At 32.1% G+C, this 26,540-nt stretch overlaps 1 protein-coding gene and 1 long non-coding RNA gene across 2 annotated transcripts; both read right to left on the bottom strand.

Annotated features, from left to right (window-relative positions):
- Nucleotides 1-6,945: 6,945 nt before the first annotated feature.
- Nucleotides 6,946-7,331, bottom strand: LOC149518037 (uncharacterized). Its single transcript, XR_016343523.1, has 2 exons — nt 7,197-7,331; nt 6,946-7,114 (listed from the first exon to the last, which is right to left on the bottom strand). It is a non-coding gene; the product is annotated as an uncharacterized LOC149518037 (long non-coding RNA).
- Nucleotides 7,332-7,338: 7 nt separating this feature from the next.
- LOC111278025 (uncharacterized) lies at nt 7,339-22,366 on the bottom strand. The gene is given in 11 exon segments (XM_089763673.1): nt 7,339-7,529; nt 7,821-8,666; nt 9,008-9,535; nt 9,729-10,223; nt 11,010-11,513; nt 11,754-12,605; nt 16,784-17,515; nt 17,630-18,091; nt 19,429-20,580; nt 20,583-22,072; nt 22,227-22,366. Coding segments are annotated over 10 exon segments (7,041 nt in total). The 5' UTR covers nt 21,996-22,072; nt 22,227-22,366; the 3' UTR covers nt 7,339-7,472.
- Nucleotides 22,367-26,540: the final 4,174 nt, after the last annotated feature.

The following is a 26,540-nucleotide window of genomic DNA, read 5'->3' as shown; positions in this document are numbered from 1 at the left end:
GGACATCTCTCCTTCATACAGTTGTTTATTGGGTAGGCCGTGGATCCATATGGCAGGTGCTGTTCCATCCTTATTACATCAAAAAGTCAAATTCATTGTTAAAGGAAAGCTAACATGTGTGGCAGGAGAAGAAGATTTATTGGTAACTCAACCGATAAATACTCATTATATGGAATCAGCAGATGAAGCTTTAGAATGCTCTTATAGATCTTTCGAGATTGCCAATGCAACATATATAGCTAGAGGATCTAAATTGTATTCGCCACACTTATCTACGACTACTAAAATGGTAGTCAAACAGCTTACCAAGATGGGATGGCGACCTGAAGCCGAACTTGGGAATAACTTGCAAGGAATCACGAAGCCATCGGCCATATATAAAAAGAGAGACAGATTTGGCTTGGGATATAAACCAACAAGAGGGGACAGAGTAAGAATGGTGAATGAGAAAAGAGATAAGAGGATAGCTAATCTTAAGGGATATGAGCCGGAGTCAGAGCCCATAGTCATTCCATACCTCTATGATTCTTTTCACTCGAGAGGATACATTTATTCAAATTTACCGAGAGCCTCAAGTGCAGGATTCATGGAAAAATTTTCAGAGCTGGCCATTCGATTGATGGATGATGGATAAAAGAAGAGTCGAAGTGAAGAGCTGTTCGTGTACCCTTGTCCTTCAGATTTTGAGCTGGATAATTGGAAAGTTACAGAGCTGCCTGTTGTTTTTAAAACTTTGGAAAAGTAATGTGAAACTTTAAATCCCTAATTACTTTTTACGAGTATTAGGAGGTCTTTTATGGTGTGTTTAAGTTTGTCATTTTAATAAAAGACTTAGAAGATACATCCACATTTCTTCTATTGTTTTTATCTTCATTTTACCTTTCATTCTTTTCTTTCCTACATTTTCTTGTCATTCCATTTTTGTGTGCCAATATTCTCTTCATCTTACCCTTTGCAGGGTCCCAAACAATGAACATGAAGATAATCATGGCAATAATCTCAGATTTGATTTTGAAAACTTAATTCATGTTGATGAACTTGATAATGAGGAAGATTCAGATAACTACACATTGCCTCTTGATTTGTTAAAATTAATAAAACATGAAGATAAGCCAATTGAACCCCACCAAGAAATTATTGAATCAGTAAATTTGGGAGATGGTGAGAACAAAAAAGAGGTCAAAGTTGGTACATCTCTTTTACCAGCTGAAAGACATAAGCTAGAAGAGCTGCTCCGAGAATATATAGATGTGTTCGCGTAGACTTACCAGGATATGTCAGGACTCAGCACTGATATTGTAGAGCACAAGTTACCTTTAAAACCAGGATGTAAACCGATGCAGCAAAAGCTAAGGCGCATGAAACCAGAGATGCTGCTGAAAATTAAAGAGGAAGTGAAGAAACAATTCGATGCTGGATTTTTGGAAGTGGCAAAATATCCTGAATGGGTAGCCAACATAGTGCCAGTTCCTAAGAAGGATGGAAAAGTGAGAATGTGTGTCGATTATCGAGATTTGAATAGAGCAAGCCCCAAGGATAACTTATCTTTACCTCACATCGATACTCTAGTGGATAATACTGCTAGGATTCCACGTTTTCCTTTATGGATGGTTTCTCAGGCTATAATCAGATCAAGATGGCTCGAGATGATATGGAGAAAACTACATTTGTGACCATGTGGGGAACATTCTGTTACAAAGTCATGCCTTTTGGGTTGAAAAATGCTGGTGCTACTTATCAAAGAGCAATGGTGACTCTTTTTCATGACATGATGCATAAAGAGATAGAAGTGTATGTGGACGATATGATTACAAAATCTCGTGAAGGAAAGGATCATATAATCAATCTCAAAAAACTGTTCGACAGGTTGAAAAGATTTCAGTTGAAGTTGAATCCTGCCAAATGTACATTTGGAGCCAAATCAAGAAAACTATTGGGCTTTGTAGTCAGTGAAAAAAGAATCGAAGTAGACCCGGATAAGATACAAGCCATCCAAAACTTATCTCCTCCTTATACCTTAAAAGAAGTGCGAGGTTTCTTAGGGAGATTAAATTATATTGCTCGCTTCATCTCTCAACTCACTTATAAGTGTGATCTTATTTTCAAGCTTCTCAAAAAACATGATCCTAGAGAATGAAATGACGAATGCCAAGAAACTTTTGATAAGATCAAAGAATACTTGTCAAATCCACCTGTGTTGGTGCCACCAATGTCAGGAAAACCTTTGATTTTGTACTTGACAGTGCATGAAAATTCAATGGGATGTGTGCTAGGGCAAAGAGATGAAACTAACAGGAAAGAACGAGCAATTTACTACTTGAGCAAGAAGTTCACTGATTATGAGTCAAAGTATTCACCATTAGAAAAGATGTGTTGTGCATTAACTTGGACAGCTCGAAGGTTTAGACAATACATGCTTTATCACACTACTTGGCTCATAGCAAAGCTGGATCCTATTAAGTATGTCTTCGAAAAGCCCTCATTGACAGGAAGAATAGCACGGTGGCAAGTTATGCTTTCAAAATATGATATCATTTACGTGACTCAAAAAGCTATTAAAGGGAGTGCAATAGCTGAATTCCTTGCTGATCGTGCAGTCGAAGATTATGAGCCAATGAAATTAGATTTTCCTGATGAGGATGTGATGGCCATTGAAGAAAATGAACCTGTTGAAAAATCATGGAGGATGTATTTTGATGGAGCTGCTAATGCTTTGGGTCATGGTATTGGGGCAGTTTTGATATCTCCTGATGGACATTATTACCCCGTCACAACCAGATTAAATTTTAATTGCACAAACAATGTGGCTGAATATGAGGCCTGTATTATGGGTCTACAAGCAGCAATTGAAAAGAAGATTAAAGTGTTAGATGTGTTTGGAGATTCAGCTTTAGTCATCTATCAGTTACGAGGTGAATGGGAAACAAGAGACTCTAAGTTGATTCGGTACCATAAATACATCTCTGAGTTGGTTAAACAATTTAAAGAAGTTTAGTTTGAGCATCTACCTAGAGAGGAAAATCAAATTGCTGATGCACTGGCTACTCTAGCTGCAATGATCAAAATGGATGCAAATACTGAAATCCAACCCATCAAGCTGGATGTGAAAGATGTACCAGCACATTGCTCAGGTGTTGAAAAAAAAATTGATGGAAGGCCATGGTATCATGATATCATGCAATATATTAAAAGCCAGCAGTACCCAGAACATGCAACAGAAAATGATAAGAGAACTATTAGAAGATTGGCTATGAATTTCTTCATTGATGGAGATATCCTTTACAAAAGAGGTCGAGATCAAGTGCTCTTAAGATGTGTAAATGCAGCTGAAGCAAAGAAGATTATTGAAGAAGTGCATGATGGAGTTTGTGGGGCACATGCAAATGGTCATATGATGGCTGGACAAATTATGAGGGCTGGCTATTATTGGTTGACAATGGAGAGTGACTGTATTGATTATGCTAGGAGATGTCATAAATGTCAAATTTATGCTGACAAGATTCATGCTCCGCCATCAACATTACACGTTCTGGCTCCCCCGTGGCCATTCTCTATGTGGGGCATGGATGTCATTGGTCCCATCACTCCAAAAGCTTCGAATGGGCATAGATTCATTTTTGTGATGATTGATTACTTCACCAAATGGGTAGAGGCTACATCATATGCTAGCGTGACCCGATCTGTGGTATGTAAGTTCATAAAAAGAGAGATAATATGCAGATATGGGCTTCCAGAGATAATTATTTTTGATAATGCCAAAAACTTGAATAACAAAGTGATGAATGAAGTATGCACTCAGTTCAAGATTCGTCATCGTAATTTGGCACCATATTGTCCGAAAATGAATGGGGCAGTGGAGGCTGCGAATAAGAATATCAAAAGAATCCTGGAGAAAATGACTGAAACTTATAAAGATTGGCATGAGAAGTTGCCTTTTGCCTTGCATGCTTATAGAACATCAGTCAAAACATCTATTGGGGCCACACCGTTCTCTTTGGTATATGGAATGGAAGCTGTGCTACCGATCGAAGTGGAAATTCCCTCACTGAGAGTCCTGATGGAGGTAAAGTTAGAGGAAGCAGAATGGGTTCGAAATCGCTACGAGCAGTTAAACCTCATTGAAGAGAAAAGACTGTCAGCACTTTGTCACGATCAATTATATCAAAAGAGGATGATGAGAGCACATGATAAGAAAATTCATCCCCGTTGCTTTAGGGAAGGAGACTTAGTGCTAAAAAGATTCCTTCCAAATCAACATGATAATCGGGGGAAATGGACACCAAATTGGGAAGGCCCGTATGTGGTGAAAAAGGCTTTTTCTGACGGGGCATTGATTTTGGCAGAAATGGACGGAGGTGATTTACATACCCCAATAAATTCAGATGTTGTGAAGAAATATTTTGCTTAAAAAAAAAGAAAAAAAAAGAAAAAAAATGATGACTTATCTAAGTTGAAAACCTGAAAAGGCGGCTTAGATGTGAAGCAAAAGCATCATCAAGAAAAGATCCCACAATGCAGGGGCAAGTGTAGTTTGACGAACTCTGAATAATCAAGAAAGTCATCTGATTTAGTTTTAGAGAAAGAATCTGAGAATATTTTGTTCATGATTATCTTGTGATTATTCTTTTGACACCTTTATTTCAACTCAAACACTTTGACATACACTTGTTATCAGCCATAGGAAATACATTATCCTTCTTTTGAAAATAATGCCTATCCTTTTCTTTATCCTTATTTGATATTTTTTGTCCATCAGAGAAATGTGTGATTGCATTTTATTTGTCTTGAACTTAAAATGATGAAAAGAAAAACAAACATGAAAGATCTCAGCATTACTTTTAAAGTTGACAAAGGCAAATGAAAAAGGATGAGAAAAGCATGACAAGACATTGATGTTGCAGATTTTTGAAGAAAAAAATATTATGGTCAGATGTTGAAGACAAATTGGTCATATAAGAATTCGGATAAAAGAAGCTGAAAGCGAGAGATTTCGAGAACCTTTTTACTATAATGAACGATTTTGATTGCATTACATACATTGCATCATGAGCACTCAGTACATGCATCCATGAGAAGTTGTAACAAAGATAGAAATTTTCCATTTCTTAATGAAAAAAATAAGATTTTGGCAAAGATAATGATCAAACAAAGGAATTCAAAAGAAAGAAATTTACTTGTTCAAAGATGAGAACTCAAATTTGAAAAAGATGAGAATTTTAAAGTTATGGAGCCTCTGTTGAGAGGAGCTTTTTCAAGAAGAAATTTTAAAATTGTTGAGCCTCTGCTGAGAGGAGCTTTTCCAAGATGAGAATTTTAAAGTTGTGGAGCCTCTGTTGAGAGGAGCTTTTTCAGATAAGATTTTTAAAGTTGTTGAGCCTCTGCTGAGAGGAGCTTTTCCAAGATGAGAATTTTAAAGTTGTGGAGCCTCTGTTGAGAGGAGCTTTTTCAGATAAGATTTTCAGATGAGATTTTAAAGTTGTTGAGCCTCTGCTGAGAGCAGAGGAGCTTTTCCAAGATGAAAATTTTAAAGTTGTGGAGCCTCTGTTGAGAGGAGCTTTTCCAGATAAGATTTTTAAAGTTGTTGAGCTTCTGCTGAGAGAAGCTTTTTCAAGATGAGAATTTTAAAGTTGTGGAGCCTCTGTTGAGAGGAGCTTTTTCAGATAAGATTTTCAGATGAGATTTTAAAGTTATTGAGCCTCTGTTGAAAGCAAAGAAGCTTTTCCAAGATGAAGATTTTAAAGTTGTGGAGCCTCTGTTGAGAGGAGCTTTTTCAGATAAGATTTTCAGATGAGATTTTAAAGTTGTTGAGCCTCTACTGAGAGGAGCTTTTTAAGATGAGATTTTCAGATAAAATTTTAAAGTTGTGGAGCCTCTGTTGAGAGGAGCTTTTTCAGATAAGATTTTCAGATGAGATTTTAAAGAGAGTGCATACCAAAGAGAAGTGATTAGACAAGTTAAAGCCTCCCAGCATAAGATAGGTGCTTGGACGTCCAATTGTTGATTCTCTTAGTGATTTTCTCAAGCAGAGGAGAACAATCTTTATCACTGAGCCTCGCAGGCAAAGAGCCAAGTTTGATCTCATTTTTGCTTCATATCTGTACATAGACGCCCATCCAAAATCTAGTATCAATTTTAGCATTAATCCTTAAATAAATCATTCCAATATATAGTTGCAACAGCTTTTTCTTATTCAAAAACCATAATCTGATAATTTTGTTATGAGCAGTTTTATAATTAAATACCGACAAAAGAGTTGGTGCAAGTAAAAGGAAGATTCCAAAACTAAGAACAGAAATTCACATATTTCTGCTTCTGGATTTGTTATAACAAATATTTTCATTAGATATGGAAACAAGTATCAAGGAATGTAAACTGTTATGTTAAATATAAAAGACAAAATAGCAAAATGAAAAAAACAAAAATAGAAAAAAGCGCCAAGCATAAAGAATATTAATAATCTATCTTTTTCTTTGTTTTGTAATAAAAATTCTCTATAAAAATTTTAAAAATGACAATGTTGAAACGGCGGGCATTTTTTTTTAATTTTATGAAAAGCAGTTTTAATTGATTTCATAGAATTTGAGCTTACAATATTCAGGTTCAATTTTCAACAAGTGGGAATAACCATTCGGCTTTATGTTTGGCACTCTCTAATGTCTTGAAATGGATTATGTAAAAACTTTAAAAAAATAAATAAATAAAAATTATGCTAATGAATAAATTGATTCACTTGTTTCAAAGATCAAGATTGTGGAGTGAAACTAAAATAAAACTCTAGCTACTCTGGCCCTCCATAATGTCAAATAAAGAAACTAGCTACCATCTGATAAGGAATTAAGAACATCAAATCCAACCAAGTCAAATTTCCAATGGTAAGAAAGCAATAAACTACAACAAATTATCTGACCATGAGGAACCAATAACCCAGAATTGTTAAGTCAAGAATTGAAAAGAGAAAATACCAGCAAATGAATATACTAATCTGTCGTTTAATATGATTGAAATGGACGAAGGATGAGAGAATTAATGATATCCATAACATATTGGAAAATCCATCAACCTTGAAGAACAAGTTTTGGTAATACTGAAACAGGGCAGTCTTAAGCTGATTGACCTTGCAAGTAAAAGAATACATGTTTGTAATTTGCAGTGCCATGCATGATGCACCTGAAATTCAAGCTGAGAATTGAAGTTACAATATAAAATGCAACAGTTCAAATAGCGCATTTGTAGAAAGTGGAATAACCTTTGGGGTTCAGAGAAAAGTGGCAGTCTCAAACTTCAGTAGAACAATTCAACATTCATCGATCAGAAGGCATCTCCCACGTCACTCTATAAAGAAATTGCGCCTTGATGAAGGGAAATAAAGTGGACAATTGAAGAATTATGAAAGTAGAACAGGTACTTACGTTCCATCGGATTTGAATTGAAAGGAAAATGAGATTGTCTCACAAGCACCAAAACACATTGCCTTATTCCCGTTTGTCCAACTGAAGGGTCACCTCAGTCACTTAAAAATTTTGGAAATTCTGTGATTGTAAGAAACAACAACATGGAAAGGTAAAACCAAGAATTGATCATTTAGTTATGTCTGGAAATGCACCAAATAACATTTTACAATCATTTACATTATTAAAAAGAAGACATTAAAAGATTTATGTTTATAGCTTCAGATTATACTCAGTTTATGTTTATAGCTTTATGTTTATAGATCACTGCACTAGTACTTTTCGTAGGATGGGTAAAAGCAAACATGGCCGAAAAATTAAAGAAATAAAAAATAAAAAAAACATAGGAAAATCCTTTAAATCGACACATACCATTTCTTCGAACAGCTGCTTTACAGTAGTATTAAGGTCACCTTCCCAACGCACTTTTACTTCATCTTCATCTTCTGTCAATTGCACTTGTTGCAGCTTTGGTGTGCTTAAAACTCCTTCACAGAAATTTTTCATTTTTGGGCACTCTCTCACAATTACCTTTCTCAAGGCCGGGAATTCAAAGATGTGATCCCCTAAGCAAAAGCTTGCTAGACATGGTAGACAACTTAGCCGCAGATACTTCATTTTGGAGAAAATAATGCCACCTTTTATTTCTTCACCCTCACAAGCTATGATTTCCTCTATCATCTTGCAATCAGTTATGCTCATTCTTTCTAGTAGCATCAGGCTCTTAGCTGTTGAGCACGCTATTAAATTGATGAATCCATCACATCTTGAAACTTTCAGAGTCGTTAAATTTTCAAAAGACACCGATGATGGCACTAAAGTCTTTAATTGTCCACATTCCAGCACTTTAAGAATTCTTATGCCACATAAAGTTGCTCTAGGATTGAAATCTTCCTTCCAGAGATGTGTCAACTCTGGAAGTTTAGACAACCTCAATTCCTTTATCTGAGTGAGAGCTGATGTATGTCTTTCCTCATCGTTGATCCCTTCAAACTGGAATATTTGACAGAAGGAAGCTTCATTTATGACAATCTTCTCAAGATTTGGTAACGATCCAAGGAACCAATATGGCAGAGCAGCTGTTGATGTGTCAGGAAAGCATTCGAGGTTAATAATTTTTAGTTTTCTGAAACACTGCAATGAGAGTTGTCCATGCCATATCCCTTTCATCTTATCATTCCGCTTCCATGTCAATTCTTCTAAGACAGGGAAAGTATCCTGTATATTAACAAATATGTTAAACAACAGAGCTTAAATTTGTAAAGGATGTTAAAAGTATAATTGCAACTTATAATTTAATATCCAACAAAGCTCTTGGTAAGAATTAGATGAACATTTGCTTTTCTTTCTTATAATTAAGAGAAGATGAGAACAGTACTTATTTCAATAAGCGTTTTATGTGCAATGTGCAAACCGCCAATGTTTTACAGTAACAAAATAAATACTTGCTACAATAAAAACAACTAATCTCACAAAATGAATGATATAAAATTGTTACAGAAGATTTGGTGCAATTAATATGCATGAGAAGAATTTTCAAATTTTGTTTGTGTTCATACCTCATTGACCCAAAACAGGGGTTGTTTATTTGAGATTCCACCCAGCTGGCTCTCTGCTTGAGTTTCTCCAAAGCCAAGACATTCTGAAGCAAATAACTCTACTCTGTGGCAAGAAACCAGATTCATTCTTTTCAAAGATGGCCATTCTGTAGCATGCATCCTAGAGTAGAAACTTTTCAATTTGGGCAATTCATCAAGTCGTAGGTATGTTACTCTGGGAAATACAAATTTAGTCACTGCTTCTACCACAATAGATTCACTAGCTGTTACTGCATGTGATTCATTAGCAATGAGTCCTCGTGGCTCAATTATTTCTTCTAGCGAATTACAATTCACAATCTCCAACATGTCTAGTTCCTCAAGTTTTTCCATCATGCTAAAGGGAAAAATATTTAAGAGTGTTTCACAGTCTTTAACCAGTATGTTCTTTAGTTTGCTAAATGAATCCATGTTGAGTTGGTCCTGCCATATCTTTCTACAGTCCCTCATACCTGTGACTGTCAACCTCTCTAAACAAGGGAAAACCACCTAATAAATTCATATAATTGGGTTAATAACTGAAATACGTATGAAAATAACAAATTTAACAAATGTTCAAAAAAAAAAAAAAAGAACACTGAACAAGGTTGATGAAATTAACAGATGAAAGAAAAGCCACAACAAATTAAAATGATAATTCGTGAAGAAAATAATGGTAAAGGAAAAGCAAAAGAAGAATCACCTTTTCATTGAAGAGAGCGGAATTATCAACCTCCAAGTTACTTCCTTCTGTATTTTGATGAATTTGAGGTTCATCTCCAGTTACAGATTTCAAGATGAATGTTTTCAGTAAAGGACAATTTGTTAGCCCTAAAATTCTCAAGCATGGGAATTTAAAGTAAGGTTCAAAGCAGAATCTTGTGAGTTCAGGAAGATCTTCGAGCCACAGCAAATCTAGTTTAGGGAATAACTTCTGGCTCATCCTTTCTTCTTCTGTCAATCCTTCAATGAAGATTACTTCTTCCATGATCTTACAGTCCGAAATATAAAGACTTTTGAGTTGCACAAAATCTTTTGCCATGAAAGATGGAAACAGATATTTCAAATTGTGACAGCTCTTCACGCTCAAGAATTCTAATTTCTCAATATATAACAAGGATGGGAGTTGATGCTCGTGCCATATCCTTTGAATGTTAATTGAGGACAAATCCAACCACTCCAATTTTGGAGAGACAATCTGCTGGCATAATTCTCATGGTAAGATCACTCTTCGTTCTTTAGATAGAAAATACAATTAAACATTGAGTTCAGTGCATAGGTATGTTATAATGATAAGGAATGATGATACTCAAAACTCAAGACTAAGATTAACTTTATCACGTGGGTTTTGTTCCCCTCCATTGCTTTTGTTTAATCAAATTTGATTTGCTTAAGCAAATTAGCCCAATGGAGAGGATCTCAACCCTTGAAAACAACATTCCATATGCTTCCACAACACAGACCACGGCCAACTCACTCACCTGCTTCTTACTCAAATATGTAATTGCCAGTTTTGCGCCGTGAAAGAGGAAAGAGGATATGAAAATACCCTGCTTTGAATTTATATTTGATATACTGTAATTTATAGGTGCTATACTATCAGTGAAATATACAATGACACTTTATAAAAAAAATAAATTTTAAAAGCCTAATTGAAAAGCATACACACTTAATTCTAAAAATATATTTAAAATTATTTTTTTATGAAGTGTCATTGTATGATTCATTAACTGTATATAGCACTTAATATACTAATAATGCATCATATATAAATCCCTAACACCCACAAAACCTTAACATACCCAAAACCCTATGGACTCTCATATAATGTGATAAAAGTTGGCCATTCCAAATGGAAAAAAAAAAAAAAAACAAAACAAAAGAGATGCATGTACAACTATTATTCAAATGGGAGATAGACATAAAGAAAAATGAAACAAAATCATGCAAAAATATAAAAATGAATTTTCACTAATAAACTAACCTTATGGCTGAAAAAGGTTGCAGTAATATAGACGTCCCCCTGACCAAGCCTTTTTTCATTTCCATCGCTAGTTGTCCCTTCCTGCTTATCTCTTGAAAATGTAGTCATTTTTGGACAGTCAGCTATTCTAATGTGTTTTAACGATGGAAATTCAAGAGCTCGACTTCCCAAATAAAAACTTGTCAGGTTGAGACATGATTCAATTTCTATGTTCCAAAGCGAGGGGAATATTGTTAACTTATCTGTCGTTGGTTCCTCCTCAACGCCTTGCTCCACGATGACTTCTTCCATTGTACTGCATTCTTTTACTTCTAAATGGTAAAGTTGCTTGAGATTCAAAAACATAGCGAGTGTAAATATGTATTTCAAGCTGCTACAATTACAAAATTCCACTCTTCCAAGGTTTTTGAAGGCCATAATTTCTTGAGGGTTGGTATTCCATATTTCCATCAACTCGGGAAATGCGTCTGAGAATTTGAAATGATATATGCCATGGTATCCCACCTAACCAATTAGGCGATATATTCCACCCGTTATATATGGTAAAAGATAACAATCACAATTCACAAATACAAATAATAACAAATTAACAATAAACACTCTTTGTTAGTTATTGAACTAATATAAATATCTTTTGAATTTCAAAAACAATGAAGAAGGCAGTATTTCAATCATAAAAGAAAATTAAACGGCAATATGCCAAATAAATTTTATCAGGAGGAAGCGTTATGAATTAATACATACCTTTTCTGAGTACAACTGTTGTATGGTGATATTAAGGTCACTAGTCCAACGCCCTTTGTGATGATAACGCCACTCTTTTACTCTTTGTAGTCGTGGGGTGCTTAAAACACCCTGAGAAAAGATCTTCAAGTTAGGACACCCATCCACAATTAATTCTTCCAAACAAGGAAACTCGAAGGCGTAATTCCCTGGACAAAAGCTTGCAAGGCTCTGTAAACAGCTGAGTTCTAAATATTTCAATTTGCTGAAAAATATTATCTCATTATATGTTGTTCCATCTGATCCCTCGTTTGCCACTACTTCTGTCATTGTAATGCAATCCGTTATCCTCATTGTCGTTAATTGTACCAGATTCTGGGCTACTGAAGGTGTAACCAAGTTTATCATCATGTTGCACCATTGCACTTCCAAAGTTGTGAGATTTTGAAAGGATGCTGAGGAGGGTGAGGATCCAAAACTTATCAAATCATCACATCCCACTACTTCAAGAATTTCAAGATTAGGAAGAATGTGGGCTAGCTCTGAATCTTTCTTCCATATATGTGTAAGATTTTTAGAATAATTCAATTTTAACTTTCTAATTCGAGAGTGAAGTGTCCCTCCATCTGGCTTCTCAACAACACCTCCTTCACAAGAGACTAGATTTTTTAAGTCGCAGTTCCAAAGTTCAAGAATTTCCAGATTGTAGAATATTTGGAAGAAATTAATTGGAAAGCTAGCAGATTCAATACAGGAGGCATGCAGCGCAAAATGTTTTATCTGGTGAGAGAAGTCCGCTGGAAACTGGCCATTACATACCATTGCAATATCATCGATTTTTCTTAACCGCAGTTCCTCTGATTTGGGAATGCCCTTGAAAACCAATCAAATAAAAACAAGTCAGAGCCAACATTCCTCACAAGATCAAAAGGAAAGAGTTATTCAACTATTGGTCACAGGTTTAAGTAATTGACAGGTCCTTAAAATGTGCATTTCAATCTCCACTTCAATTTTGAATTATTTAGTCCTCCTACTTATATGATTAATCAAGTAAATTTGTTTTTAAAAAAAAGTAAAAATTGTTAACACCAATGAAACTAAAGCTGTCATTCCGTGACTTACTCATGTAAGGAAAATAAAAATGAACAATAGTAGTTTGTCCAGCATGATGTTATACGGGCGTAACTCTTTTTCAATTTTTTAATGAGTTAGATATTAACATAAAAATTATGAAATATTTATAATGTCTCGTGACTTTATACAATGCAAACATGCACGCAAATAAAATTTCAAAGGATGAAAGTAATTGAGAGATGAATGAACTATTAGAAGCATATAATAAAAAAAATTAATTTTAATGGATCACACAATTCATGTTGCAAAATTCGTGTATTCGAATCGGATAAAATATTGATAATTCATTTATACTAATGTTTTACACGAAAATTGTATGTCACAATTCATATCAACATAAAAATACGAAATACAATATTTTGTTAATTCTAATGGTTTTTGTTAAAATTTTAAACAGTACTACTTCCGTATGTTTTTTCATATTATTTTTGTGTCACATTATGTCGTATTTTAAATTATCATATCTTACATCTCATTTAACATTTAAAATTATAAAAGTAACAACAATCCAATTGAATAATTTCTTCTAAAAAAACAGAAACTATTCTTTGAATTAACTTTTAAAAAAGATAAAGTTAATTTTAAGATACTTATTTTTTAACATAACATAATTTATATTATTACTAAAAATTGTGTGTATACATAGTAAAAAATTCTACTTTAATGTTCTAGTTTCAATAGTTAAAAATTATGTATATATAAGATCTAGATAGATATATGGATAGATTTTACCAAAAAAAAAAAAAAGAAAAAAAACAACCATCTAGATAGGCCATTGTAAGGGGCTGGCAGTGTTTTCAAAATTAACAAGTGAACATAATAATAATATTAATAATGTGTACATTATTTTTATTATATTATGCAAGGATATCATGGATATCATTAGACATAAAGGGATATAAAGTTTTACTATATTTCAAAATTAACATCCACTTACAAGTAGCAATGAGATCGTGGTTTAGTGGTAAGAAAGAAGTCCTAAAATCTTAAAATCTTAGATTCAACTCTTATTGTATGTGAATTTGGTTGTTTAATTAAGTTATAATTTATTAGTTAATTCTTCAGTGTTGTGGATTATATAAATGTAATACTTGATTATGAGTGTCATTTAAAAAAAAAACCATCCTTTTATAAATTATTTTATTATATTATAAAATTATAAGGGGAATAAATTTTAATTAGTAATTTTTTTGAAACAATAATTAATAATTAATTGAGATAGATATGAACCCAAAACTTTAGCTCAAACGGTTCACTTAATGATAGATGGACTACTTGCAGGGCAAAAGTTCCTAACACCAAAATAAAAAGGAAATTGATAGAGATATGAATTCTATAAAAAAAAGTAATTTTTGTCATTTAAGATATGATCTTAATTTTCATTTATGTCTATGTTCTAATTATGTTTATTATAAACTCAACTATATAAATTAAGAACATAGCTATTTATATTTAAAAAATTTTACTTAAAAATGTAGTCATAACACATATACATGTGCAATCCATGTAACTATGTGCTAGTATAATAAAACTATATATGGATGTTTGTAAAACAATTTTGGATGTAAAGGGTCATCAAGTTTTGGTTGTATTCCTAAGTTAAGCTTTTTATACTTCAAATGTTGTATTTAAAAAAATAATATGAAAATAATATTTCAAAAATTTAAGTGAAAATTTTAGAAATACGACACATTCATTTATTTATACTTCAAATTATTTTATGGTTCAAAACCTCTTGCATTGTTGGTGAAAAGAATCGTTTGCATTTAAATTTAATATTTTGAATTAAAATCAGAATTAGAACTTGAGTTACATATCAAGTATATCAAAGGTGAACTTTAAATTTAAAATTAGAATGCAACACACGTTTTTCGGTGAGAATTATTTTTATTAACATTTATGTTTTTATTAACAAATGTAAGTTGAAATAATCAAAAATATATTTTATAAATGAATATATATTGTCATAAATGTTAATTCAACAAAATTCTTTGATGATTATAGTTTTATTCATTTACCAATTAAAACTAAATATTTCACAATGGCAAACTTAATCTAATATATAATTTTTCTAAAACAAAAATAAAATATGCATCTATCTGAATATTTGTGAGATTGTTGACCAATTAAATTATAATATAAATAAAATCAAGAAAATTTTCTAAACATAATAAGTTAAAAACTTACTTTTAAACCATAACTCTCAGTCACACATTGCTTAAATATGAAGATAGATATAATACACAAGGACTTAAATTCATACTTTTGACAGATTTTTTATAGGACAAAATCATAAAACTTTTAAATTAAAATAAATAATATCTCTTAAGTTAAGTAGAAGTCTTTACGAATGATATTAGAACAATCACCAACTAAAAGTTCAAAAATTAAACGCTACACAATAAAAACTACCTTTAGAACCCTGCCTTGAATTTTGATTCTATGCGGTATGTGTTAAGTTGACGAGAACATCAAGTTTTAACAAAGAGATTATAATGCCCCTAATCTCATATTGATTAAGTGTAAAGATACGATATGATATATATATATATATTTAAATTCATATTTGTAAGATATTTTTTATAAGATAAAATAATAAAACTTTCAACCCAAAATGAATAATTCCTTACAAGTTGGATGCAAATCATAAATATGATAATGTTATTGAATAGATTTAAACTTTTATTGGTGTAATTTATTTTTAGAAAACTATATTTTGTGACTTTCCATTATCGAGAACAATTTAAATTGAGATTTTTATATTTTGTATTTTTTGACACATGTCATATTAAATCATAAATTTCTACAAGAAAGATATTTAAGAAAAAAATAAAGAAAGAAAAAAATAATAAAAAAATGTAATAATGAAAAGATTTCATACCTTTTCCTTTTAAGTTTTATCTCTATTTTTCTTTTATAAAAAATATAAAAATATTTTACTTAAGTGTAATTAAAAAATAAGGATTAAGAAAATAAAGGAAAATAACAAAGAAAAAGATTCAAAATTGTTTTAAATACTAAAACCATGAAAAAATCAAAAACATGTCTTTTTTTTTATTTTAAAATATCCAAATTTGTTCATAAAATTTTAATTTTTAAAATTTTTAGGCTATATTTTATTGAAAAGACATAAAAAGTGAAAATGAAACATGAAACATGAGAAAACAAATAAAAAAAAATGTATATTTTCATTTTAAGTAGTTTATTCTTCTTCCTCATTGTCTCTTTAAAAAGCAAAAGAGTTCAAAATATTTTCCTCAATTAAAAAAAAAAAAGCTAGTTACTAAAAGTACATGTTTAATATTTTTTAAATTATTCTAAATTATATTATTTTCGAAGATATTTTAAAAGAAAAAAAATATTTAAGAATAGCAAAATATTAAAAAATTTTAAAAAATAAAAAAACCAAAACTCTTTTTTTTTTCTTTTCTCCAAATTATTTTATTACTTTGTTTTCTTGTTCTCTTTCTCAATTTGTTTCTTTTCTTAGCGTTTTTGTTTATTATTCCTTTACCTTGATAAAAATATCCTTAAAACCGATTAATCTCTTTAGAGGTAATTTAATAATTTAACCCTAAATATAATATAATTTTATATCCAATTAAACCCAAATCATCATTAACCCAATTAAACCCAAATGATCATTTATGACAATTCTTAATTGTCCAAAAATTATGGTCCAAAATCCCAAAATGAGCAATCTCATTCAATTAGAAATAGCTTTTATATATAGGTATTGATTTTAGTATTATTGTTATTAAATCAATGATAAATTTAAAAACACATTTATTAATATATTTCATGTAATAACTTAAAATTTCATTATTGTATTAGTAACAAATATCGATCATTGATGTGCCATGCATGTGACCATGTTTTAGTTTTTTAAAGGAAATAGTGAAGGTTCATAATCATACCTCTTCAACCAAGAAAAGTGGCTGTCGAATTGTAGATTCTCGTTGGTCATTCCCATTCAATTCTTGGATGCTAAGACGTTCGGAAGCTACTATCTTAAGTAAAGTTGAATAATCTGTCTCCAACTTTTTCAACATCGGCCAAACTGTTGTGTGTTGCCCTGGACAAAACCATTTGAGGTCATTCAGGTGTGTAAGCTTCAGGTAAGACACTTGAGGAAACTTAAACCCAAGAGGGTTCTCCAATCCTTCCCCTGCCGACACAATCTCCTCCACCCCACAAAAACTCACCGTTAGAATTTCAAGTTGAGGAAGATCTTTGGCTGTTGACGCTGGAAATAGATTTATCAGACTTGGACAAAGCCATACATCTACTTTTCGTAGATTTTGAAATGCAAGAATTCCAAGGGGATCGTTCCAAACGTGCTTCAGTTTTGGTAGCTGAAAAATGTACAATTCTCTTAGTTGGCAATGTACAGCGTGTGTTTCTTTGATATTTAACCCTCCAACCTCAAATATCTGTTGTAGTGAACCACAGTTTTGCACCTTAAGCTTTTCCAGACAGCTAAATACTCCGACTATAGTAGATGAAAAAACAGTCAATAACTCATCACAGTTTTCAACTGCCATTTCTTCTAATTTACAGAAGGAACCAGCTAGAAGTTCGTTATGAAATATCTTCTTCACATTTCTCAAGTGGGAGATTGTCATGCTTTTCAAGCTAGGAACTGCAGCCTATATAATAATACATGCCGATGCTAAAGTTAGTTCATAAAATTAAGGCAAAAATGCAAGGAGAAATGAAAACAAAGAGAGAACAGAAGTAAGAATGAAAGACTATTAACTCACCTTCTCATCGAAGAGAGCTTGTGTACTAGACTGATAGTTCCCCTCCGTTTTATTTTCATAAATAAATTCTCTTAATTTTGGGCAATGCTCGATTGTCAGCACTTTCAAGTCTGGGAACTCAATATTGTAATTTCCTGAGCAGAATTTGATGAGATTATGAAGATTCTGTATCTCCAGGGAGTCTAATCGAGGGAAACAAATCACAGCTTCCTTTTCTTCTTCTATTTCCTCTGTAGATATTACATCTCTTAAGCACATGCATTTCTCTATCTTAAAGTGTTTGAGCTGCACCAGACTTCTAGCAATAGAGGGCGATAATAGATATTCCAAGTTGTCACAGCCCTCAATGGTCAAGCTCGTTAAATTTGGAACGCCATAACATGTCTGTGAAAGCTGGCTGTGCCATATTCTTTTGGCGTTAATTGAGGACAATTGCAGGCTTTCCAAGTGAGGTAACACAAACTGCATGCAAATACAAAAATTTTTTAAATAGAAGTATAAAAATAAAAAGTAAATTATTAATTCAACCATGTCAATCGTGACTAAATCATTATGATATCACGTGCATAATAAGATTTAATTGAAAATAAAAATTAAAATATTAATAAATTTTACAAACCATTCGTGATCAAATTATTATTTTTAAAGTTTGGTTACTAAAACAAAATCTCTAAAAAAGTTAAGTGACAAAATGAATAATTTATTATTTTTTAATAACTAAATCTTTTCTAAAATTTATAATGTCCCGGTGATATCGTCATGTGCATATAAACTGAAATGACAACACCCTAGCAAATGTCTTTGAACTTTAAAAATTATATCAATCAACCCTTAGCCTTTAACATTTGATTGACAAATGATTAAATTTTTTACTAACGATAATGTTCAATTTATAAATTTTTATAATTAGATGATCAAAATAAAAATATAAATAGTAAAAAATTAAGTGGCCAAACATGTAATATATCCAACAATCATTTCAAATATTGATTCATAACTTACTGTACATATTAAATATTACATCTTTAATATAAAATAATTTAAACGGATTATGGACTTCTTCAAGAGAAACTATAAAAGCCAGAGAGATTTTGCATAGTTTCAACAATAGTGATCGTTTCATAGTATAGTTTCATAATTGAAAAGATTAAGGACACTTGTTAGTGAGTCATGTGTTTTATTATTAAATATTTAATTTTAATAATCAATATTTAATTCCTAAAAACCTCTGAGAAAGCATGAACAGGGTTTAACATAAAGCAAATTCAACAATTAATTAACACTGTTTGAGGCCGTTACATAATTGGAGTATAAATAAAAGTTCTATAAGAAAGGCTAAAACAACAAAAATATCCATTAGCTTTATCACATTATTTAGATAAATTCTTATATTTTTATTGTATCCAAATAAGATCTTGATATTTAATTTACACTTAAATAAGCCATTTACTTAAAGCATCATACATATAAAATCTCAGTTTCTCACTATCACAAATGCTAAAGTAAAACCTTTACTTATGTAAAAGGTTAATTATTCTCTAATTAAATAGAATTAGAAAAAAAAATTGTAATATTTCGTTTGAAATAAAAACTTATTTAAATATAAATTAAAGTATAAAAATTTATTTAGATACGATCGAAACATAAAAAGTTATTTAAAAAATAAAATAATTTAAGTACTTTTTTTTAATATTTTAACATGTACGAAAATATGCACAAAAGCTAAAGTTTTTTTTTTTTTGTCTAATCCATAAAAGCCAAAGTTGGAATATGGAATAATCCACAAAACAAATCAATACCTGCGTATTGAAAAGTGGCAAGGGCTCAGAGCTCGTGTTTCCCTGCTCCGGCTGGGATGTGGAACACCTTTTGTCTTGAGAGCAGAAGTTAATGAGCTGTGGCAGACCTTCAAGTGTCATGGACTGCAATCGAGAAAGCTTAATTTTCTCTGTTGCGATATATTGGACCTCCCGACCATTTTGGATGTGAAGTTTCTTTAAATCTGGAAAATCTTCCCCATTATTTAACTCAGCAAGTACATTCTTGATGCCTTTAAGTTGATCCAGATGTAAATCCTCAGTCTTGTTCATCAATATTTTTACCCCATGATCCCTGTGAATGCTTGTATACAACTTGAATTTCAATGTTCTTGAGTATTCATAGTCATTGTACCTTTCCCACTCATCTCCAATGAGAATCCCGTATCTGTCCAATGCCCGAATGAACATATGTTTTGGAATTACTTGGGCATTAGGAATAAGAGCATAAAATGTGGTCAGATGAGACAAATGATTTAACTCCCCAAGACTAGCATTTCTCCTGTCTTTGCCGAGTACTTCATCTTCCCATTGAGCAAAGCTATTCTCCAAATATAATTCTTCTAATTTGGACAAACTCGACAAGACATTTGGTGGGATGATTTTGAGTCTAGTACAATGACTCAAATCTAGCATCCTTAACTGAGTCAATTGTGCTATCTCCTGAGGTAGTACTTCAATGTCTGATCGAGCAAGGCTCAGGATTTTTAAATTCTTGAGCTTCCCAACGATGGCAATGTCTTCTAGTGCACATTGGCTTAGACACAACGTGTGAAGGTGTGTGAGGAGTTCAATTGACAGGGGTAGGGATGGAAAGTGCATTCCAGTCAAATCTAAGACTTTGAGTCTTTCTGTTCGTCTAAAGAAGTTGGCTGGAATTTCCACTGAACCTTCGTGAGCCATATGGAAAAAGGAAAGAAGTGAACATTCCATCTCCTCAGGAAGCTCACCGAGCTCACTAATATCAGGATAAAGTAAATTAATCCAACTGCAATTTCTCATCGCCTCGTTTTCAGGCCACTCATTCAGCACATCATCATTTATTAGCGCAAACATGCAGCGGTCGCTTCTGGCAATTGATGTAGCAACATACCAAACAACGTCATGGATATCAAACCGTTCATTGTTGTATTGTAACTATCAAGCAACAGACAAGAGGCTTTCAGTTTACTCACCACTGTCAATACACTGTCTCTTGCTTCCTCTATTGTGCGAACGCCATGAAACAAACCCAGACCGATTATATATTTCAACAAGTCTTGAATCAACCCATTATGGCCTAAGAAACTGCAAAGCAAGAAAGTCAACTTAACTTCCTCACTTTCTAAATAATTGTAACTCAACTTTATAGCCGAATATACGTCCGCTGTTACCCCTTTAAAGTTTCTTGATGAAGGCCTCTTTAGTTCACGCAAAGCATTCTTCCATTCAAACAAATCTTTGTTTCTCAAAGCCCTTGCAACTGTTGCAATGGCGATTGGCAGCCTCGCACATTTATTTGCTACTTCAATAGCTGTGGTCCGCAAATCATTTCTTTCAACACAGTCACCCGCCATCTTTTTAAACAGGTCCCAGGCTTCTTCTTCATTTAAAAGGCCAACTGCAAAATTTGCCTGAGTATCCATCCCACTTGATAAGACATTGAAATCTCTAGAAGTTAGCAGAATCTTGCATCCCTCATGTTCATTTCCAAAAGGAATCCCAACTTCTTCAAGATCTAACCTTTCCCATATATCATCCAAAACAACAAGAATCTTCTTCTCTTTTTTCAAGCTGTCTCGCAGTCGACGTGCCCTTCCTTCCATACTCGGTTCCTCAAATCTTAAACCCAATAAATCTGCAATTTGGTCTTGAATTCCCTTAACATCAAGGGTCTGAGTTACAGTTGCTATAGCCACTGAATCAAATAACTTGCCCTCCTTGACCTGTCTAGCAATTTCTTTGACTAGCGTAGTCTTTCCTATGCCACCCATCCCATGCACCCCTATAACGTAGATACTATCATCTTTCAGTGCCTCCTTGATTCCATTCAAAACCGACATCCTTGACTTGAATTCTTCGAAACATTTAAGTGGTGCACGAAAAGAAACCCTGTCAAATTTGTCCCGCTGCTCAAGTAGCTCAGCAACAGCCTTCGTCTTCTCTTCAGCTTTCACGCTAAGCTTGTAACGAGTCCAAAAATTAGGACACAAGCCGATGAAACACTTTTTCTTTGCTTTTTCTTCATCTTGCAATACTTTCTTTACTTCTTCAGCGATCTTGTCGACTGTAGTCAACCAGTTGTCCACATCATGATAGATCTCCTCCCCGTTTCGTTTAGCAGCATCAACCGAGTGCTGCACTCTTTCTCTTGCATCCTTCAGGCTCTCAGCTTGATTCTTGAGGGTCTGAATCTGGTTCTCATGATTGGAAAGGTATTTGATATGGTTTTTGATGTGAGAGATCGTGTATTCTGCAGCCGTGGCGACAAAAGAGCCAACGATGGCGGCTACAAAAGAGCTAACGATGGTGGCTACAAAAGAGCTAACGATGGCAACAACAAATTGCATTTTTTTTCTTTTTTTCTTTTTTTCTTTTTTTTCTAAGTTCTGAGAAACAAAATAGGTAGCAAAATGAATAACAAAATCTGCAGGTAAACAAAAAAGAAAACAGAGAACAAAAGGTTAGCGAAAAATTACAATGAAACCAGTAGAAAGAAAAGCCTCTAATATAGAAAGTAACACCGAGCCAATCAAAAGAAAGCAAAGGGCGTAAAATTGGAAGGGTTTTTAGGGGAGTGCCTCCTCAAAATATGAGAAAATCTGCCTTTCTTCAAAAAGATTGGTTCAGGCTCAGCAACTAATTCTCCCACTTACCAAAGAGCAAGGAAAGTAAATTCCTTTTGCCTTTTGTTTTTCAAAAACAGAACAGAGCGAAAATTAATTTGACAAAGGCGACTCAAAGTAAGCAAGTTCTAATTATTTTGCGCATATACAGCGAAAGAACAGATGTGATGAGCAGCGGAGTGTCATGAAAGGTCTATTTGCATAGCAAGTGAAATTGGCTGGGACAAGCTTAAAACAACAGTGGGAAAATGAGATTGGATGTAAAAGCGGCGGTGGTGAGACACGTAGGACAGAAATAATATTAAACCTTATATGTAAAAATATTTAAAATTATTTGATATTTTATGACAAAGTCTCAAAAAATTTTGGGAGAAAAAAATGAAAAATACATTGAATTGAATAAAATTGAATTTAAGTACTCGTTATAGGAGTTAAATGAAATTTTGAAATGGAACTCGTCTTAAACTCTTACAGATGTCTGATTTTTTTTGTGATTATTAAGATGTGAAGTTCAATTTTAAAATTTTTAGTTTTAAATAAATTTTAATCATTAAATTAACTATTTAACAATAAATTTTTATAATTTAAATACTATCATATTGAATGTATAATCTCTGAGGTCGCATGATTTTTGCGCTCTGTTTAAAAAAAATGAGAAAAAAAAAGAAATTTTAGAAAACTATTTTTTATTGCGTTGTTTGAAGTGAAAAAAGTTAAGAAATTATTTTAAAAGATAATAGTAACGAGAGTGTGTACACTTTATCTTTAGCCAAAGGGACAGAAAAAAAGGTTATTATGAAAGAGAATTTATAATAACTTTCTTTCAGTGTTCTTTTAAAAAATTGAAAAAAACAGAAGAAATTGTAAAGGAAATTTCAAGGAACCAATGTTTTTTTTTTTTTAAGTTGACAAATCATATCAAATAATAATAATAATATGGTACAATAAAATTCATTAAGAAAAAAGGTTCATAAAAAATATAGGAGGCTGATGGAAGCCAGGGAGTCGTAACTTCAATCAAGATCACCCGAAAGATTTTCTATTTGCTGCAACTTGTCGATGGAAAGCGAGGAGCTAACAACTTCTTTTTTAAAATATATAAAATATATAAACATATAACAACTTCTTTTATTGACAAAGTAGTTATGTGACAAATGTAAGACGTAATTGTATACGTTAAAGTTATCCGAATTTTTTAAAAAAGTTTCGATTTAAAAATCGGGTTAAAGCTTGATTTGTTTTTCAGATTTTAGCCTACCGTTTTTATTTTGTTTTTATTTTTATATTTGTTCATTAGATAATAATACAAATTTATTAATTAATACAAAAAAAATTTTTAAAAAAATAGGGGTGGATGCCTGGGTGCCGTGCTGGCACCAACCACCCTCTGCATCTAGACCAACCCGCTACCCCTGCAGTCCTAAGACCCTCAGCCCATGCCTGGCACCACCCATAGCACCAGCCATCACGCCCCTAGTCCTGTAAAGACTCACTCATAGACCCCAAAAAGAAACCCCAGATACCCCGCTGGGCCCCCAAGGCCCCGTGCCAAGTCCTCAAAACATTAAACCTACACTTACAGCCATCCCCCAACCGCGTACGTTTCTTTCATACACCCCGTTCGAACCACAAACACAAAAAATAAAAAAATTTAAAATAAAAAAAAATCTTTCAAAAACAAAAAAAAAATAAAAATATAATTCTCCCCAAAAAGAAAATAACTCAGAGCCAAAGTTCCTTAAAAAAAATCAATTTAATTTTTATAAATAAATATATAAAAAAATTTGATCAAACTTTTCAAAATTAAATTTAAGAGATTTGAGATCTCTTTTAATAAAAAAAAAAATCAAATTTGAGTTTAGTAAATTAAAAAAAAAAAGAGAATTTTTTTAAATTTTTCAATGATCGGTAACCGATCAATCGACTTAGAAAGCAACTCTAAAAATTTATTTTTTTTAATGTTGGTTGAAATGAAAAAAATTAAAAAAATTATTCTAAAGGATAATGCAAAAGAGGATTTGTTCACTTGATCTTAAGTCTAAAAGATAAAAAAATTATTATGAAAGATAATTTGAAACAATTTTTTTTATTGTTTTTTCTAAAAATTAAAGAAAACAGAATAAATTTTCAGAAATCAGCTTCATCTTTTTTTCAAAAAAATAATAAATCACATCAAATAATAATAATAATAATAATAATAATAAGATGATAAGGAAAGTACATTAAAAGATAAGGTTTCTCAAAAGTAAAAGGTTAATAGAAGCCAGGGAGCCGTAGCTTCAATCATGATCGGCAAAATGGTTTTCTTTTTATGGAAAGCGATGTGCCAACAACGTCTGTTTGAAAATATGTAAGTACGACAAATAATCATCATTCACACTTTATGAAAAGTGTAATAATTAAATAATATTAATTTTATTTTTTTCATCTTTTTTTTTTTTCAATTTTTTATCGTTCCATTTTACCATCTGCTCGTCCAAAGCATAGATCACAACAATACGTTGGATTCCTTCTCTTTTTTCGATCTCCAACAAAGCTTTTAAAATCTTTTGTGAGTACTTTATGAATTAATGTACCAATTGAAGTACTTCTATGATTGATATTTGCTATTTGGTTTCTCTCCAGCATGGGGAATGAACACAAAGTTTTGCATATTTGCGTAAATGATGATCGAAGGGAGTCTTATTTGATGGAACTTACAACTAAATAAAAGCACAAATGCATATATACAAACAGAAAATTTAACCACAAAAGGAAAAAAAAAAATTTTCAAATACAATATTGGTAAGAAGTGAAATGTCTAATGATATCAATAAAGTGCCAGTTTCATTTATAAAACAGTTATGTGATAAATGTGAGCTATAAAGAAGACTGATAAAAGTTTCACAGGAAAATACTCTTTCACTAGCTATCTAACTTCGGCAAAGAGATTTGCAGGACTTTTAGGAATAATCTTCACAAAAACTTAAAAATTAACATTCTTTGAAAAGTAATTAACTCTTCAATTTCAGCAACTTTCATATAGGCAGATCTACAATAATGGTTCAACATTTTGTTTATATTAACCTATAATATATATATATAATGGGGTCCAAACGTGTTGATTAGTGTGGTTGAAAGTAATGAAGGTGGGAGCTCCATGCACATAGTATGGGGCTTAGTGTCTTTAACTATTAAAGGAAGAGAAAGTTTATGCACAAGGGTTTCGACGAGGGAAGGATAACGTGGATGCACATGCGAAGAAAAGATGGGAAGGAAACATAGTGAAGTTGGCCGGCCATTATTCTTTGTTCCCTTAATCGCTTAAATTTTTTTACTCTCTTCACTTTTTTTATTTAATAAAAGAAATAAAATTATATAATAAATGTATTCAATAAACAATAAACATGATCAATAAATTTGGACATTTAAAATTTGTAAATAAAATTCAAAGATTTATTTTGATCAATTTAGATAAAATTTGATATTTATAACCTTTTGTTTACACATTACTAAAAATTACTAATAAAACAAAAACAAAAAACAATAATTTTATGTCGGACGAACCAAGGAACCAATTGACCTCTTCTGACTCAAAATAGAAACATCATCAAACAAAACAAAACACAATTGAACACAAACAAATGAAAAAGTTTTTTTTTTTTTAATTTTTTATTTTTTTAAAATAAATTTTAAAACTTCAATAAAAACTCAATAATTTTGAAAATTTTATCGTGAAATCTTTCAACGTAAAAAATTAATAACTTTAAAAATCTTATTTTAAAAAATTTAAATGCCAAAGCTCAATAACTTACATAAAAATTCAAATTCAATATTGGTAAGACGTGAAATGTCTGATGGTAGCATGAAATGTGGCAGTGTTGGTGCTACAACAGAGAAATGCTTCGTAAATTACACAGCAAGCCCTTTATTCTGCAACAATAAAGTACCAGTTCTATTTATAAAGCAGTTATATGATAAATGTGAGACATAGCTATAAAGAAGACTAATTAAGTTTGGCACAAGGATACCCTCTCACTGTCTCACTTCAGCAAAAAGATTCGCAGGAACTTTTGCTGTAATCCTCACAAAAGCATAGAAATTAACATTCTTTGGAATGCAATTGGCTCTTCAGTTTCAGCACTTTATATCCAGCATAGGCACGAGACAGATATAGAATAATGGATCCAAGAATATTTTTTTTTATATAAGATTATCAAAACGGATTTATTAATTTTATTGATGAAAAATATATTTAAAAAAAAAATTGGGGTATAAAGAAAAAAAATT

Source organism: Durio zibethinus, chromosome 7 (genome assembly GCF_047325235.1).
Source record: "Durio zibethinus cultivar Kanyao isolate XHJ-2024 chromosome 7, ASM4732523v1, whole genome shotgun sequence".
In the NCBI taxonomy this organism is placed as follows: domain Eukaryota; kingdom Viridiplantae; phylum Streptophyta; class Magnoliopsida; order Malvales; family Malvaceae; genus Durio; species Durio zibethinus.
This window is presented reverse-complemented; position numbering and strand designations above follow the sequence as displayed.